Source organism: Aethalodelphis obliquidens, unplaced genomic scaffold, assembly GCF_003676395.1.
Source record: "Aethalodelphis obliquidens isolate GAN/ISIS:26980383/991018 unplaced genomic scaffold, ASM367639v1 scaffold80, whole genome shotgun sequence".
Classification (NCBI taxonomy): Eukaryota; Metazoa; Chordata; class Mammalia; order Artiodactyla; family Delphinidae; genus Aethalodelphis; species Aethalodelphis obliquidens.
In genome coordinates this window covers 6,270,429-6,290,030 of record NW_020838024.1, presented here as the reverse complement: position 1 = coordinate 6,290,030, position 19,602 = coordinate 6,270,429, and the positions used below count along the sequence as shown (strand labels likewise).

At 41.9% G+C, this 19,602-nt stretch overlaps 1 protein-coding gene across 6 annotated transcripts in view; it reads right to left on the bottom strand.

Annotated features, from left to right (window-relative positions):
- Positions 1-19,602, bottom strand: part of DROSHA (drosha ribonuclease III) — a 128,554-nt gene that overhangs the window by 90,876 nt on the left and 18,076 nt on the right. For all 6 annotated transcript variants that reach the window (XM_027092685.1, XM_027092682.1, XM_027092684.1 and 3 more), the window contains 4 exons: positions 17,905-18,059; positions 14,831-14,911; positions 8,450-8,536; positions 6,086-6,172 (listed from right to left, as the gene is read on the bottom strand). In XM_027092685.1, the coding sequence (XP_026948486.1) occupies positions 6,086-6,172; positions 8,450-8,536; positions 14,831-14,911; positions 17,905-18,059 (410 nt within the window). The remainder of the gene's footprint in view (positions 1-6,085; positions 6,173-8,449; positions 8,537-14,830; positions 14,912-17,904; positions 18,060-19,602) is intronic.

Genomic DNA, 19,602 nt, shown 5'->3' with positions numbered 1-19,602 from the left:
AACTACAATGAGGTATCGCCTCACACTAGTCAGAATGGCCATCTTCAAAAAATCTACAAATAAATGCTGGAGAGAGTGTGGAGAAAAGGAAACCCTCTTGCACTGTTGGTGAGAATATAAATTGATACAGCCACTATGGAGAACAGTATGGAGGTTCCTTAAAAAACTAAAAATAGAACTACCATATGACCCAGCAATCCCACTACTAGGAATATACCCTGAGAAAACTATAAATCAAAAAGAGTTATGCGGGCTTCCCTGGTGGCGCAGTGGTTGAGAGTCCGTCTGCCGATGCAGGGGACACGGGTTCATGCCCCGGTCTGGGAAGATCCCACGTGCTGCGGAGCAGCTGGGCCCGTGAGCCATGACCACTGAGCCTGCACGTCCGGAGCCTGTGCTCTGCAACGGGAGAGGCCACAGCAGTGAGAGGCCCGCGTACCGCAAAAAAAAAAAAAAAAAAAAAAAAGAGTCATGTGCCACAATGTTCACTGCAGCACTATTTACAATAGCCAGGACATGGAAGCAACCTAAGTGTCCATCGACAGATGAATGGTTAAAGAAGATGTGGCACATATATACGATGGAATATTACTCAGCCATAAAAAGGAACAAAATTGAGTTATTTATAGTGAGGTGGATGGACCTAGAGTCGGTCATACAGAGTGAAGTAAGTCAGAAAGAGAAAAAGAAACACCATATGCTAATGCATATATATGGAATCTAACAGAATGGTACTGGGCTTCCCTGGTGGCACAGTGGTTAAGAATCTGCCTGCCAATGCAGGGTACACGGGTTCGAGCCCTGGTCCGGGAAGATCGCACATGCCACAGAGCAACTAAGCCCGTGCGCCACAACTACTGAGCCTGCGCTCTAGAGCCCATGAGCTACAACTACTGAGCCCACGTGCCACAACTACTGAAGCCCACGTGCCTAGAGCCTGTGCTCCACAACAAGAAGCCACCGCAATGAGAAGCCTGCGCACCGCAAGGAAGAGTAGCCCCCACTCACAGCAACTAGAGAACGCCCGCGTGCAGCAACAAAGACGCAACTCAGCCAAAAATAAGTATAAATAAAATTTTAAAAATAAATAAAAAATTTAAAATAAAAAAAAATTTTAAAATGGTACTGGTGAACCTAGTGGCAGGGCAGGAATAAAGACACAGATGTAGAGAATGGACTTGAGGACACAGGGAGGGGGAGGGGTAAGCTGGGACAAAGTGGGAGAGTGGCATGGACATATATACACTACCAAATGTAAAATAGATAGCTAGTGGGAAGCAGCCGCATAGCACAGGGAGATCAGCTCGGTGCTTTGTGACCACCTAGAGGGGTGGGATAGGGAGGGTGGGAGGGAGGCTCAAGAGGGAAGAGATATGGGGATATATGTATGCATATAGCTGATTCACTTTGTTGTACAGTGGAAACTAACACAACATTGTAAAGCAATTATACTCCAATAAAGGTGTAAAAAATAAAAAGGTAGGGATCTAGAAGAGAAAAAAAGGCATGTAAACAAGCATAAACAGAATATGATACAGTGTAACTTATAAGTGCATTTAAAAAACAAATAAGCAAACAAAATAGTATAAAGTACAAAAGAACCAAAGAGGAGGTAACATTTGAGTTGAGTCTTCAAAGATGGGAAGGGATTTTCCAGGTCATCCCGAAAATTAACTGGGGAAGAACAGGTGTTTAGTTTCTAGCAAGACAGAGAAAAGGGAGCTGGGAGAAGGGCAGGTCATTTAGCTCTTCAGAAGTGAAATGCATGGAGACAGAGATGTAAGAAAATTCTAGAAAGGAAAGTATGAACTATATTATGCAGATCTTAAAAACCATGTTAAGGATTCAGAGCTATCCTTATGGCAACAAGAAGTCATTCAAGTACTTTAAGTGAGAGACTATCACAGTTTACATGGATGGGATGCTATGTAAACAGGGTGGGAATGGCTTGTAGGGGAACAAGGCAAGAGACCAGAAGACCAGAATGGAGTCTAACAAACAGTTCAGAAGCCAAATGAACAAAAGATCAAAAAGGAGGGAGAAGAATTTAAACACAGGAGATGTGACTGAAATATACAGTGACTGTTCTGATGTGGAAGTGAAAGAGGACAAAGAATAGAGGATAATTTCTAGGTTTCTGGCCTAAGGGACCAGATAGCTCACGATGGCATTAATACGAAGAATTTCATAGGGTGTCCCCTGAGTTCCTCAAACTCAGTACGCAGAGAAGATGATGAGTTCAGTTTCGCACAGGTTAAGGGTGAGGTACCTGAGGGAACATCAAGGTAGGTATGTCCAACAGGCAATCTGAAATGTGAGTGTGGAGCACAGAGCCATACGTCACAGCTATAAATATCAATGTCAGAACATGCATGGGAGGAAAAACTGTGCGTGACATTGCATTACTAGGGGAGTGTATCCAGGAGAGAAAAGGACCAGAGCCCTTGGGAATAGTCCAGAGGCAAGAAAAAGAGCAAAAGTATAAACTTTACTCCTTTTACCATGTGCAACAGCAACTCTGCTGGATGATTTATGCAAATTCAGTCCTTTCCCCACATTATTTCAACTAAAATCACTTTTGGGGGATTCCTTCTTTGACCTCTTTTCTTATACACACTGTATTTTCTTTGGGGCTCTTACCTGTACCACTAGAGCCCTTCTCAGACACACAAATTTGGAAAGGCAGAATCTCCTTTTCTACGCGAACTTTCATCTCTCTCTAAGACTCAAAGAGACTTGTCATTTTCCTACATATTGGGAACTCAGTGGATTGAGAACTCAGTTGGCCAATCAAATAATATAAATGCCCACTACCATTTCTTAAAACACGTTTGAATGCTGATTTGACACTAACTCTTATCTCATCCTCCCAGAAACCAACGAAAAAACCCTCCCTAAACTTCTACATTCTAACTCTACTACTTCCAGGAACTGAAAGACTAAATCCAGGGCAGCGAGTCCACTGGAAATGGAAAGCAGCAGGGAAATGATCATGGTGCTGCCTTGTGCTTTTGAGGACGGGATAAAATATTATGCATGTAATACATATATCTAGGTAATTTTAGTTATGTTGTCAAAGTCCCTAATAACATGAGGTGTTATAAGTAACAGCAAATGTACTACATAAAAGGACAAAATTTTCCCACAATGCTCTATACTTAGCCAACAAGGCTTTCAATCCACTTCAATTCAAGAAGACCTTAAGAGAACTTGTTGGTACTAGACTGGATTGAGATTCTCACATTACCATCATTTGCATGCCCTTCTTGCTGATGAGCTCTCTCTAGCAAAAAAATGAATCAGAACAGTAAAGCGATTTAATAATTCTTTTTCTTGGGAGGCTATTTCAAATTCAAGAGGCCTTTGATGGATGTAATTCCTATGAACTGTACAACACTCAGCTTAAAACTCGATTTATTTTATCAACATCTCTAACATAAATGATGGGGCTTATCTTCTCATTACAGAGTTAAGTTCTCAAGTTTTGAGAACTTGAATATTTATAAAAAATATACTCTGAAGCCAGGAATTTTTCAGTCCTATCTTTTACAACAACAGTAACAACTGCAATTAATTTCGCACTAGCGGCCTCTCAGTGCCAAACCTTGTGCTGAGGAACTTTAATAAAGCTCAAAGAATCATCTTCCAAAGTCACATAAATATGGAGAATCAGTTAAAAAAAAAAAAAGAATTAGAAGAAAGACTCAAATCCACATCTGCCTGACATCTTATCCAAAATAATTAGTGCCAATATGTATTGTATATTAAACATCATGATAAACACTTTTCATTTGTCATCTCATTTATTTTTTTACAAAAACCAGTAAGACTGCCACAACTAATAACGTCTGTTTTACAGATGAGAAAATCAGGGTTTATAAAAATTGAAATGTCAAATCATACAGCTAGTAAGTAGAATTCACTAAGGTTTAAACCCTCTCTGAAGTCACACTTCTTTCCTTCTTTAAGGTGATCCTAAAAGTTAAAATGAGATCTGTATTACTTGTAGGGAATTAATAGATAAGACAGATAATTTTTAAATATTTTCATGGTAACTAATTATTTGTATTTGCAAGCCTGCTGAGGAAAAAAAAAGAGAAACGTATTATGTAGGGGGGAGTTGGACTAGATGACTTCTGAAGGCCTTTTCAACTCTAAGACTATGAGATTTGGTGTAACAAAGGGTTTGAGTGCCTAATTGAGACATTTTAAAAAATAATAAAATAAGAAACCTTCAAAATTCAAAAACTTCCCAGTGTCTCTTCATAAAGATTGTTTAAGAATAGTCCAAACAACCTAAATGTCCATTGACAGATGAATGGATAAAGAAGATATGGTACATATATACAATGTAACGCTACTCAGTCATAAAAAAGAATGAAATAATGCTGTCTGCAGCAACACAGATGCAACTAGAGATTATCATACTAAGTGAAGTAAGTCAGAAAGAGAAAGACAAATACCATATGATATCACTTATATGTGGAATCTAAAATGTGGCATAAATGAACCTATCTACAATACAGAAACAGATTCACAGACATGGAGAGCAGACTTGTGGTTGACAAGGGGGAGGGGGGAGGGAGAGGGATGGACTGGGAGTTTGGGGTTAGTAGATGCAAACTATTACATATAGAATGGATGAACAACAAGGTCCTACTGTATAGCACAGGGAACTATATCTAATCTTCTGGGATAAACCATAATGGAAAAGAATATAAAAAAAGAATGATTACAGCATATAACTGAGTCACTTTGCTGTACAGCAGAAATTAACACAACACTGTAAATCAACTATACTTCAATTTAAAAAAAAAGAGTAGTCCAATTTAAAACTTTGTAAGTATGTATGATGATGGATGTTAATTAGACTTATCGTGGTGATCATTTCACAATATATACAAATATCAAATTATTATGTTGTACACCTGAAACTAATAACATTATGTGTCAATTATACCTCAACAAAAAAAGAAGTCCTTTTTATATTATGGTCCACCCTAGAGATAGATGTGATGTGTATTATCAAATGATTTTATTTTTACATTTACAGTGTAATCATCTTCTCAAAAAAAAGATTCTCTAGGATAAAATATACTGTAGCATAAAGAAAATCTCATTAAGAAAACAATCTGTTTTACATTAGTATCACTACTATAGAATCATGTCTGCTAATAAAAAATAATAATTGAAAGGAGCAAGATTAGGCAAAGATTTTTTCTTTACTCTCCAATGGAACAGAATTTCACAGTTTAAGTAAACAGTACTAAAATAACTTCTCAAACTGCAGATGTAATTTCTTTTAACCAAACCAGAAAGGATTAAAGAACATTCTACTTTGATGTACATACACCATAGCTGTAATTCAGTAAGTTCTATAGCAGCATCTAGACTGGCTCAAGTATACGTCTACACTCCCTGCCTGAGCCGCCAGTGAATTCCACTCTACGTCCAACTGGAACACAGAATAAGTAAGACAATTCCCATGACTGCCAGCTTTGAGACAGAAAGATTTTGACTTACAAATACAGAACTTCCATTTGAACCGATTACCAACAAATCGATTACCAATACCTATATAATATCATGGATCTGTATGTCAGAGTGTCTTAAAGAAGACATATTTCTGGGATTCAAAAGCACAAAAATGTATGAAGTTAATTCAGGCTCCAGATGTCCTGAACAAGCTCTGTTTCTTTACCTATTGCTCAGAGACTAAATAATAGCTTCTCCTTAAAACTTTCCAACTTTCTTTTGAAGGACACCAAACCCAAAATAGCTTTGACACATTACTCCACAGTTTATCCTTCTTTTTCAATCTTTCACACTCTCAAAATGTTATTCTGACACATGTTTACTTACACCATTTAATGTGGACCAAACCTGTGACTCATGAGCACAGATGTCACATTGCCACCTGACACACACTGCCGCTGACTTCCTGCAGCTCAGGTAGAGGGGTGCAAAGTAATTGTTACTTAGAAGTCAGATTAAAAGAAATTTCCTTTGACTTTTAGAAAGAAAGAGTGAAGGGAAGGAAGGGGGCTCAGGGAAGGAGAAAGCCAGCTGATCAGCATATACTTACATTGGTCAGGGGGGCGTGTGCAAACATAGAAAATCCTTCAAAGATATACTCATGATCATCATATTCGATAACAGTTGGCCTGTCAGTCTGAAAGCAAACAGAAACACAAAGTATGAAAAAATGACATGATTTGCATGTGCAGAAACCCATCAGGACACACAAAGCAACCAATAGGTGAAATGTATGAACTTCTGTTAACGTCTTCCCAAACACCAGGGAGAAACTTTACACAGAGGATTAATTCTAGCTAGAATTCTCCTGCTTGGTGGAACTCTCTAGCTTCAGTAATATTTATATACTAGACAATCAAGAATGTTTATTATGGGTGCCATAAAGAAAAAAAAGGCTAGCTACATGGCTTTATTTTCTAGGAACTTGTTTTATTTAATCCCACAATACTATCAGTCCTGTTCTTACTAAGCTATATTTCTGAACTAACAGAAGCTCTAACAAGAACAACATAATGGCACAGTTGAATCAAAGCAAGTGGAGAAGACTCAGCATCACAACAGTCAAAACTAGCAACAGCCTGGAAGGCTCTGAAAAGACTCAAGGTGCCGGAGGCTCATCCCCTCACAGCTCCATTCCCAGGCCCTCCAAGGAGAAGCCAACCCATTAAACACTGTAACAAATCAATTCCTGCATAATGTCAAAGATCTTAATTACCTGCAAATTGAATCTAATTAAAATATACAAATATACCTAAGCATAAGAGATTCTCTTCTTTACGCCATTCTTATAGCCCACCATTTTTAATCCTAAATGCTAAACATGGAACAAATTATCAAGATTGGAAACCTAAAAGACATGTTTTTTTACATAGGTATTGAACATTATTCTTCTAAACATTTATATACACACACACACACACACACACACACACACGAAGAACTTGGGGGGGGGAAATAAAGAATATCCAAATGCGTATTATTTGTTTTTCCAATATTACTGTTACTTCCCATTTGAATAACTCAACAAAGCTGGTCTAAATTAAATATTATGAAAGAACTTCTAGTGAAATGATAATGGTACAGCCACTTGGGAAAACAGTTTGGTAGTTCCTCCAAATATTAAACATATAGTTACCATACAACACAGCAACTCTAGTCCTACATTTATACTCAAGGGAAAGGAAAACATACATCCACACAAAAACTTGTACACAAACATTCACAGCAGCATTATTATAATAGCCCCAAAGTGGATACCACACAAATGTTCATCAACTGATGAATGGATAAATAAAATACAGTATGTCCATACAGTGGAATATTACTTGGCCGTAAAAAGGAATGAAGTTACATACTACAACATGGATTAATCTTGAAAACATTATGGTAAGTGGAAGAAGCCAAAAGATCACATATTCTATGATTCCATTCATATGAAATATCTAGAATAGGCAAATGATAAAGACAGAGAGTACCTTAGTAGTTTCTGAAGGCTGTGGGGTGGGAAAGAATTGACTGCTAATAAGTACAGGGTTTCTTTGGGAGATGATGAAAATGTTCTAAAATTAGATTGAGGTGATGGTTTCACAATTCTGTGAAAAGACTAAATATCATGAAATATATACTTTAAATGGGTGAGTTTTATGGTATATTAATTATATGTCAATAAAGTTGTTAAAATATTAATAATCTAATTTTGAAACTGAAATCTCTTAATTAAAAAAGTAACCAGAATTAATTAATTTTGTACTGTGAAAAGGCAGTATGGCACAGTGGAATGGCATACAGCCATGCACCGAGAAGTCAGTCTGCCCAGGCTCAAGTCCTCACTGTGCCACTTATTGCCTGAATAATCTAGAGCAAGCGGCTTAACCTTATCTGTAAAACATGGACGACTGCCCCACCTGCATAGTGGGGATAATAATACCTACTTCATCGATTTTTTTGTGTGAAATAACTTAATACATGTCAAATACTTAGAATGGTGCCTAGTACCATAGTCAACAAACATTAGGTATTATTATCACTGTCATATATGCAATACTTATGGTCATAATATATAGATAATACATAAGCTATTAGCTGATTTTTAAGAGATGCACAAGCGTTCTCTGCATTCTTCCAACTCCATAGCTCCAACGAACAAGCTCTCCATAATTCACTGGCTATTATGTGGTACCAACAATATAAATGAAAAAAGATACAGAAAGTAGTATAATGAGAGGAAGCCAAAACTAAAAGTCATTATGATAAAGGTCAATTTTATTGGCATAAAAATAAAATGTTTTTAAAAGAAAGAACATTTAAGAACTGAATCCATATTTAACCAATTCACATTTTAACCTATGTACACACATAGAACCTATTTACTACATTTTTAAACAAATGAAACCTGATTTTGTTAGGAACTCACTAAAAAGTTTGTAGGAGGTGAGACTGTAATTCGATAGTGGAAAAGTCTGCCAGCATTGTTGGTCATAGGACGACAGGGCTTGATGGCCTGAGGGGAAAAATAAAAATGAGTTTAAGAGTAAAGCAGCAAAATACTGTTATTTAAAAATAGACTGTATTTTCTAGATTCGCATCTGACAAAAGAGGTTGTATGTGTGTTCCTTCACAAACTGGAAGGGAAGGACAGTATTCACTTTACCATTACTAGAGAGACAAAAATGGGCTGCTGGTCACTGGCATTCAACCCACCAACTCATGTACAATACAACATATAGATCTCTCTAGATCTGAATTTCCATGACTATCTTCCTTTCATTTAAAATAACATAATAATTGACCTTTGGCTAACCTCTCAATAAACTGAAAAAACAACAAAGACAAAACCAGAAAACAAGAAAAATAATCTCAGAAGTAACAGCAGTAGGTTATAATAGGAAGGGGAAAAAAGTGAAAGGGTTAAATATGCTGAATAAAAATAGAGGGAACCAGAAATGCAGGAAGCACAGAGGTGGTGGGCAGAATATGCAGAGAGCTTGAGACGGGAAAAGGGAAACAGCGAGCAACAGAAGCATCAGTGGAATCACTGGGTACGCGGTGACAGACACAACGATGGGTGACCCAGACCATCTTTCAGGGAAGGACTTGCTGCCTACTGTGAAGAGCATGGACAGCAGTCTCCAGCTGTCGGCTCCTTCAGGATCTGTGTCAACGGCAGAGGTCCCTCACCTGACGTCAGGCATGTACTGAGCGAGGCAGAGGTACAAAGGCCCAGCCCCCCAGCCCGACTTGAATGGGCAATACTCATTCCTTGGGTCAGCACCAGGTTGACAGGGGCTTTGCTGGAGCTGACTCATAGTTAGACTAATCCGTCTATCCGATGCTGCTAATATCCTCTTCCTCTCACAGGTGAAGATCCCTAAGAAACATGCACCCCAAACTTCATCTTAGCATCTGCTTTGGGAGAATCCAACGTGTGACAGTTGGCACCAGAAGTGATCCAAGAAAGCAGGAGATGAGATAGGGTTTTGGAGCTGAATCACTCACCATCCAACTGGCAGAAAGGAACCCATCATGGTGGCTGGTGGAGCACACAGCCCCTGGCACCAGATAACACACCAATTGAAACTTTCAAAGATGCTGAATTGGGAGACTGTACCAGTGGAAGCAGGTGCAATGCACCAGGTGTTTAAAACTATGAGAGACGGGTAGCTGTAGGGATAATGGGATGGGCGGCTACTGATGCCTTACCATGCTCTTCAAACTTTAGTGTGATCTCAGATTGCTTGCTCCCCACGCCCAGAAGTTTCTAAGTCAGCAGCTGAGGCAGGCTGAGAATCTGCATTTCTAACAAGGCCCCAGGTGATGCTGATACTAGTTGGAGAGCTGCACTTAAGAGAACCACTGCTCTACAGAAATGCAGCAGCAGAGGAGAAGGAAAGGCAGCTAGAAGCCAGATGTGAAAGCCTGCTATTGCACACACAGAGGCTCTTACCACCTGCAGTGAGAGGTCAGAGAGTGCCAGGACCAAGCCCAGGGCTTTCCTGTCCGAGTGGGTGGACCTTAAAGGCTAATTAACAGTCAACCAAGGCAGGTCTGTTATGCCAAGGTCAGGGATATGAAAACCCGGGATGAGACATACAGGTTCTGACTCCTCAGACGCCTCTAACCCTTCTGCCTCTTCAGAGGTGGCCCATCCTTGTCTATTAAGAGCAAGCACTCACCCGTCTGAAGACAACGAAAGCCCCTGAAGGCAACATTGTCCTCACTCTCCGGCACCCGACCTCACAACAGACCCGTAATTAGGGTCATTTCACAGCATAACTGGTTTCACATTTTACAGCTGGGAAGGTGCTGAGAGGAGACATAACATCCCAAAGGAACTGTAAGAACCAGCTGGCACCAGCACGTGCCGGCAGCAGGAGTCCACACACGACCAGATGCTGGGAGTGCTCGATCAAAAGGAACAGAACATACAGCTAATTAGAGAAGAGTTTACTGACTTGGGAGCATTCAGGATTCAAGGATGTCAGGAGATGCTGAGAACTCCCTACTAAGACATCTCCTAAAGGCATGAAAAAGCGATGGCCCGTGCTGAGTAAAGTGAAAATACCAAAACTGCAGTGACCGACAGAGGAGGAAGGAATTCAGAGATTCAAGGAAATGGGTACATTGGGATGGATATAGTATCTATGACTGAAAAATATTATCAGATAATCATATTCCATGGGAAGGCCCAGAGGACACGCCATTGACCAAGGCCAAAAGGAATGTGCTCGTGAAGGGGCACCAGCGTCACTAGGACGATCGGTGGTGGCCTCCTCTGCAGGCCAGGGCTGATTGTAAGAGAGGCGGTTACAGCAGCAGGGATGACAGGACTCTGAAACAAGAGAGGCCAGATGATGGGGCTCATCATAAGAAGCCAGGTCACACAATTATCATTATTGCAAGACGGAAGTGGCAGCCAAGGGGATATAACCCACAAAGAGTCATGGAAGTGGTTTTCACAACACAGTGTCCTTAGGTACAAAAAAAATGGGTAGCTGATAAGAGTACTACCTTAGTTTGTACCAACGGAAGTGATCAAGACTGGATAACCAAGAGGCTGAAGGTAGGCTGCTCCAGCAAACACTCATGATCCCTTGCCCGGCTCCAGGCCTGACAAGTTACTGGTCTGAAATCCACTGCCTGAAGAGGTGGCCAGAAGGCAGGAGGACGGGCCCTGCAACATTATCACCAGCAAAAATGGTCACGGTGGCCCTGTCCTTCCCCCAAGGGGCCTACGGCCATTTTGCTCAGATAACTGTACACCAGGGAAGGAAGAAGCCAGACAGTTCAAGGAGTGTTAGACCCAGCATCAGAATCAATTGATACTCAGAGACTGGACGTATCATCCTGGTATCCCTGTCAGAGTGGGGGAGATGAGACCAAGGTAGTAAACAAAATCTTGGTCAAGGTCTGGCTTACAGGTCCACTGAGTCCACAGATCCACCCAGTGGTCATTTCCCTGGTTCCCAAGTGTACCACTGGAATTGACAAAATTGGCAGACGGCGCCACCTCACACTGGGTCCTTGATCTGTGGAGTAAGAGCCATCGTGATGGGAAAGGTCAAGCAGAAGCCACCCAACCCGGATCTCAAAAACAGTATGACTCTGGGGGAATGGTGGAGATTGGTGCCACCCTTAAGGATCCAAATGACACAGGGATGACTGCCCCTATCACATCTCTGTTTAATTCACCAGTCTGGGCCCTAAAGAAACCAAATGCATCCTGGCGGATGACTATATACCACCACAAGCTCAACCAAGTAGCTCTAATTGCACCTGCTGTGCCAGGTGCTGTAGCGTAGTTATAGCAGATTAATCTGACCTCAGGTACAAAGTACGTGGCAACTGATCTGCTGAATGTATCCTTTTCTATCCCAATCAGGATGAGGACCAGTTCCGATCAGAACTGGTTCACATTTACGTGGAACAGACAACGTTTATGGGTTTGCCACCGGGTTCACTCTCCCACTCACTGTCATAATACAGTCCAAGGTGCCCCTGACCTTCTGGAATACTGTAGAATGTTATATTGCTCCACCGCATCTGTGACATTAATACGTTGAGCAAACTAAGAGCCCTAGTAAAATGGATATGCTCCAAAGGGTGAGAGAGAAACCCTGCAAAGATTCAGGGTCTACCCCAGCCGCACCATTTTAGGGGAGCATTCTGGGGAGTTCCAAGACATCCATCCAAAGTAAAAGACAAAATTATTGCCTCGTCCACCTCCTACAATGAAGAAGGAAGCAGCACACTAGGTGGGCCTCCCCGGGCTCAGGAGGCAGTGCAGTCCTTAGCTAGGAATATTACTGCAGCCCATTTATAAAGTGGCACAAAAGGCTGCCAGCTGTAAGCGTGACTCAAGTGAGAAAGGCCTCAGCAGTTCCAAACCGCAGTGCAAGCAGCCATGCTGCAGGGGCCATACAATTCGGCAAATCCCACACTGTTGGTGGGAAAAGATGCCGAGAAGAGTTTGTGGCCACACTGGGAGAATCAAAATGCTGGTGTCTGGGGTTCTGGAGCCAAGCCATGCCATCTATAGTGAGAATTATATGCCTTTGAAAAGCAATTCCTGGGGTGCTGCTGGGCCCTGGTAGATCTGGAAGGCATGGCCAAGGGACAGCAAACAGACATGTGGCTGGAACTGCCCATCGTAAGCTGGGTTCTGCCAGTCCCACCCTGGCATAACTTTGGGTGGGACCAGCAACAACCCATGGTAAGGTGGAGGGGGCGTACATCCAGAACCAAGCACACGCAGGAGCAGAGGGCACGAACAAGCCCACCACCGTTGCATCAGCTCCCCCCCCTCAGCTGATGACTAAGGACGGGAGGATGAAAGCATAAGGAAAAGCCCAAGCTTGGTTTGCAAACAGGTCAGTCAGAAAGGGGGTGCAAGCCGAAAACGGACCGTGCTGCAGGCTCATTCAGGGATGGCTCTGAGAGACAGCGATGAGGGAGAATCTTCCCAGTGGGCGGAGTTTCAGGTGTTGTACCTGGTCATCCACTCTGTGTGGAAAGAGAAGTAGCCTGAGGCTAGAATATAGATGGACTCATGGCAGAAGCAAGTGGCCATGCCAGCTGTCAGAGGCCTAGAAGGAAAAAGATGGGAAGATCAGGGATAAGAAGGTCTTGGGGGAGAGACTTGTAGGTAGACAAACAGGAGAGAACGATGATCTCTCCATCACATGTGGATGTTCACGGGAGAGCACCCACTGTGGAAGAGGTTCTAAACCATCTAGCTGACAAAATGGCATGGCCAGATGATGTCGGCCAGCCTCGGTCATTAGCCACCTAGGGTAGACAGGGTGGGCACATGAACGAAGTGGCCACAGTAGCAGAGACGGAGGCTTCACACGAGCCCCACAGCATGGACCTCACTTCCCCAGGCTAAGCTGGCTAAGCTGACCGCCACTGCCGAACGTCCAGACAGCCACCTCCAATGACCAACGCTGGGCCCCCAATATGGCACCATTCCTGGAGGAGACCAACCTACCACTTGGTGGAATGCTGACTACATAGGTCCCGTCCATTGTGAAAGGGCCACATGTACTCTGAGGATGGGTTTGCCTGCCCAGAAGTCCTCAGCCAGCACCACTGCCCACCTGAATCTCCCTTCACGGAAGGGCCTGCTGCCCAGCTGTGGGAAAAGCAGTCAGCACACAGCCTGCCGCTGTCGGCTCCTTCCAGGTCAGCCTCCACTACAGAGCCCCTCCCTCCGCCAAAGTCGTGCCCTTCTAGGGCAGCTTGCTCGGGACGAGGGAGATGCTGGTATGACAGCCACTCCAGCCCCATGCAAGATAATTCCGACAAGCCCGGCTTTAAAGGCCCATCACAGGTGGACTTCCGCCTCTGCTCAGTCCCAAGCCCACTCTCTTCTTGCCTGGTTCCTGTGAAATGTCTCCACTGCAGCCCTGCCTGCAGAGACCCCAGCCTGAAGCACACGCATGGACACTCACAGAGAGCAGACCTTGTCCCACAGGCCCTCGCTACACTGGCCAACTGCCAGAGACAAACGAGGTCAAAGGGAGGCAAGTGGTTCAAAGTATCCTCCATCGGCTCCTAGCCCTTAGTCTGATTAGTGTTATGGCCTCAAACAAGTTTTACATAGAAATGAAGGATTTACATAAACTATGTTTAAACATAATGTGCTGAATCATAAAGTGACAATCCTGGGATTAAAGAGAATAGTTTGTAAAGATAAAAGATAATGGGGAAAAGACGAAGGAAAATAACTGAACAGGAGTAGGTATATATAACTCTATGATGTAAAAGTATTCAACTCTTCAGGCAGACACATTTGGCGCGCTCCTGACAGCCCAGGGACTGGGGTGTGACACAGGTAAAACAAGTCCGTGTGCCACTCCCAGTTGAGTGGGGACAACAGACAAAGACTAACCAACACAACGGTGTACACTCACGTCCCCAAGGAAAAAGGACATGTGCCTTACAGCACTTCAGTAAGATCATTTCTCCAGGGAGATTCACACCCATTTATAACAAAAACATGAAAAAAGATTGCAATATGTACCGTTTTAGGATACTTAAAATAATAAAAAAGCAACTCAAATTCACTTTGCCTATTTTAAATAATGAACCTTCCAAAGTTCCCTTGATAACATTCCCACTCCACCTCTAAAACCCAAGTACGTTTCTTCTCCAATTATCAGTAACAGAGACTATTAGGGAATATAAGAAGACTATTTCCATGGTATTATTTCATTTACGGGGAAAAGAATAGCAACAGCATCTGTCTACTTCTGGCTTCTCAGCGCTGACAAATATAATAACCTGAACCAGTTACCTCTTCTCCGGGATAAATGCTGTGCCTGATTCCCGTGCGTCTCGCTTTTGCGCTGCATTTGCAGAGTGGGCCATCATTCATCTGTCAGAAACAGAATGTAATTCGTTTTTACTGGGGGAAAATCCACCCCATGCACGATGATGCCTCGGAAACTGTGTGGGTTTTAATGTCATGAGTACCGAAGCTCTGAAGAGGCTGTCACGGTTAGAAGATTAAACGGATGTTCCCAAACCAATAAAGCTGCAAACTGTCTCTATTGTCTGATAAAGGGAAATGGTATGACAACGCTGGATTCCTGATTTATTTGTGCAGCCAAGCAGAAAATAACAATGTCAGAGCCCTGTTTGCCCCCATCTTCTCCTATCACTTTCCAGTATGTTCCCCCTATTTTTTATTTCAGGAAAAATGACTCTTTCACAAAAGAAAAGCCTATTTTATATTCTGAAGGAACACAAAGAATGCTCTGAAGGTGACCTGCAGATTAAATGTTTTCAAAGACAGACCTAAAGGTATCTGAAGCAGAGGGAAGAAAATGCCTACCTGAACCAGAAAAACTTTCAACACTAATCAGGTGAGTCTGTATATGTTTGTTCACCTGAATTCATTTTACTGCCATGAATTCCACCCACATGATTCAATAAGTGAATAATCCTGAATGCCTCTTGGGTAGAAAGGGGAGAAGGAGGGTGATACATAGCTAAGGGTCCACATAGTCAAGGAATACTTATTCTAATTTTAGTGTATGCACTGCTGAAGCAAGCACTAGGAATACTTATACCACATGGGAGAAATAACACACATATGAAATGCTTAGTAATTTTAAAGAAAAAGGAAAAATGTCCAGGCTTCAAGAAACCAAAATGTGAAGGGTTGAACAGGACAGGAAAAGAAGGTGGCCATTCTACATGAGGTACCAGCATGAGAGAAAAGAGAGAAGGAAGAAATCCTATGTTATGCTCCAGGGACATGAGATTGAGACCCATCTAAATGGAACGGACCATGTGTGTGAGTGAGAAAACCAAAAACGCAGAATTGAGGTCAAAATCTTAAAGGGCCTTAAAAGCCAATTTCATGAGTTTATTCAATATAAATGGTTAATATGGAATCAAAAAGGAAACGAGAGCATCAGTTTAGAGTATGGGGAAGTGGAGTTCCATTTCTCACTTTCTTTGTATTAATTAAAATGTATAATTTATAAATATGACACATATTATGGGACAAATATATTCTATATACACACACATATTTCTTTCAATTTCCAGGGATTTGTAACTCGTGCCCAATGAAAATATCTCATTAAACTTTGAAAAGAAATTTAAAGGAAAAATCTGTAACTTTCTTTATCCTTTTGGGAAATCTAAAGCTCCAGGTGGTACAGCAGAGGAATAACGTGGCTACCTAAAACAAACAAACAAAAAATCACATTAAGATATTATCCAAAGTAAAAGCTGGCAAACAGAGATGTGATGGAACTCCCTCAAAAGTCACAACACATTCGTAATGCTGGGCACAACCTGTTGTGATGAAAAATGTGGAAAAATCACTTAGTGCTCACTTAGGAGAAGTGAGATAGACATCATACATTCCTGCCTTTTACCAGGGTCTGGGCCCCAATGCAGATCAGCCCTTTATAAGGCTCAAATGTACAGAGGACGCAAAACCACAGAGTAAACACAATGTTGAGACTGTACAGAAGGCCCTGGTAAATCTCTGACAGGAATAAGAACCCACAGAAACCAAGGAATAGGTTTCTTGATATGACCACACGGTAAGGGGAGTGACTGATGGACACAGGAGTTCTCTTAGGGGACACAAAAATGCTCTAAAATTAGATTGTGATGATGATTGCACATATTCCTGTGAATATACATAAAAACACTGAAATGTACATTTTAATTGTGTGAATTGTATGGTATGTGAATTATAACTCACTAAAGCTGTTTAAAGAGATCATACACATGATTAATATATCAAAGTAAGATTTCAAAATGCACTGACCATTTGCAAACATTTCTGCTCAATTCTCAGAGAGCAGTTCTCAGAAAAAGTACACTTCTGTCAGGCATTCTAACTATATTAATTCTATCAAGAAAAAAAATTTAGATAGCTGTCATCTAATAAGTACCAGGAGAAGAGCATTCAAAATAATAGACAATGGTATGAATTTATGTATAAAACATAAATTTTAAATTATCTTTTTATAGAGATATGTTTTATTATGCTTGATAACTTCATATGCATTAAAGATACTATTTTTGTATGTACTGTATATTTGTAAAATACAAATCTTTTATAGATATTAATATTTTGTATTATGTATTAGTTCATAATAAAATAGTAAGCAAAAATAAAAACAATTATGTCCAGCCATGATGTAATTAGCTCAAACATGCTTATTAACAAGAAAGAGAAGTTATAAGACATTGTGACTACTACCAACTAGGAAATATGGAATCTTACAGGACTTGGGACACGGTTTACTGGATGGCTGCAAGATAACTTACAGATAAACTGCTTTTTTTTTTTTTTTTTTTTTTTTTGCAGTACGCGGGCCTCTCACTGTTGTGGCCTCTCCCGTTGTGGAGTACAGGCTCCGGACGCACAGTCTCAGCAGCCATGGCTCACGGGCCCAGCCGCTCCGTGGCATGTGGGATTCTCCCGGACCGGGGCACAAACCCGTGTCCCCTGCATCGGCAGGCGGACCCTCAACCACTGCGCCACCAGGGAAGCCCCCAGATGAACTGCTTTTAGAAAGAACTACAAGTGCTCTCTCCCTAACCCACCACTCATCTCCTTCCATTTACTGAAAGTTTAATGAGGCAGCACCATCATCCTGCTCCCCAACACAGGATTTTACCAACATCATCAAACATGATTCAAGGAACACTTGCTCTGGTGCTTATGCTTTGGAGCTGAACTCAGAAGCTGAAAAGAAATAAGCTGTGAAGAATGACACTCAACCCTGAGGAAAATTCAGTTTCAGTGCCAGCTAACATGCATCTTCTGAGCCTAGAGTCATAAACGTGATGTGTATGTCCGCAACCTTCACAGCAAGAACATAAAAGCCTTCATACCTGGCCTGGGTCATTGTACCAAAGTTCATCGTGAAGTCGGTCAGGATGGGCCTTTTTGCGTTTGATTTCTGCAATGACGTCGAAAACTTCAGAGTCTGAGCTGCTAGAACAGGTGCTGTCCTCATCGGACTCACATTCGGATTCACTGGAACTCTCTATAGTGGTGAGGGGAAAACATGGAGAGATGCTGAAGCAATCTGCAAGCTGGTTCTACCTGGAGACTTACTTTCTAATGACCCAAACCTCTAAATATAAGGAGAGCTGTTTATCTCCCAGCAAATATTCGAGTGCCTACTCCATACTAGAACTCTGCTAAGCAACCCCATGAAAAATAATAGAGTCCATAATCCTAAGTCACAGTCTAGTGGGGGAAGCAAAGAATCAAATATTTTTACAAAGAAAGACTTGATGAACAACACCAGAGAAAATGCAAACCACTGTAGCAGTACAAAGTTTCACATTCAGAAAGGTGCGGTGAATCCACACTGGTCCGGAAAGGTCACTGAGGATTTCCTAGAAGGGGTACATGCGACCAAGGCATGGAGCGGGGGTGGGGTTAGGCTGATGAGGCGGAAAGGAACACAGATGGGGCGCTGCAGGCAAAAGCACAGAGGCAAGAGCATGGGTGGAATCTGGCTGGAGCAAAGGCCTCACGGAAAAAACCTGGAAGTGAGGGGCTCAAATGTCATGAATGCCAGGCTCTGAACGTCAGACTGAAGATCGTAAATGTTTTTCTCTCGATGGTAGCAACAGAAGATTTTAGTCCTTGGAAATGACTGGATAAAAACAGACCAAGAATTATGCTAATGAAACAAGCCTGCCACAAAAAGACAAATATGGTGTGATTCTACTTATATGAGGTACCTAGAGTAGTCAAATTCATAGAGACAGAAAGTAGAATGGTGGTTGCCAGGGGCTGGGGGAGGGAGGACTGGGGAGTTATTCCTTAATGTGGATAGAGTGTCAGTTTAGCAAGATGAAAAGAGTTCTGGAGGTTGTTTGCACAACAATGTGAATGTACTTAACACTACTGAGCCGTACATTCAAAAATGGTTAAACGGTACATCTTATGTGTCTTATGTACATGTTGTAAGTATTTTACCACACTTAAAAAAAAAAAAAAGACCTAGAACTTTGACTAATGCTACAAGAGATTTACGTAGTACAGCATAGTAATAAGGAAGTCGTACATGGTTGTATTATCGAGTGTACTGTGTGAGATGGAGGCTGTCATCCCTCTTTTACAGATGAGAAAAGTAAGGCACAGAGAGATTAAATCACTTGCCCGAGATCGCACTTTTCAAGTAGTGGAGCAAGGATTCAAACCCAGGTCAGCTGGTGCAGTCAGTGCTCTTCCCCACCATGGACACTGCCTCTCAGCGAGGGAGACATAATGAAAGTAGACAGATGAGAGCCAGAGAACACACAGGAAAAGGCATGCTGAATGTCTTGTCTGCGAACAGACAAGACATCACCATATAAGAAAGTTATGAAAACTTTGTGAAGAGAGAGAAACCTTCAAACAGAGCTGGGCTATAGCCGGAGTTTCTCATCAAACCAGGAGCACCCTGGCAGTGGGGAGGGCCACGGAATGCCTGCCAATCAGAGGCCCGAGGCACGGGAACAGGCTCCTGCTTTTGATGGGAGGCTGGACAAGGGTCCTTTCTGATTAAGACAAAAGACGATTCTACAGGAGAC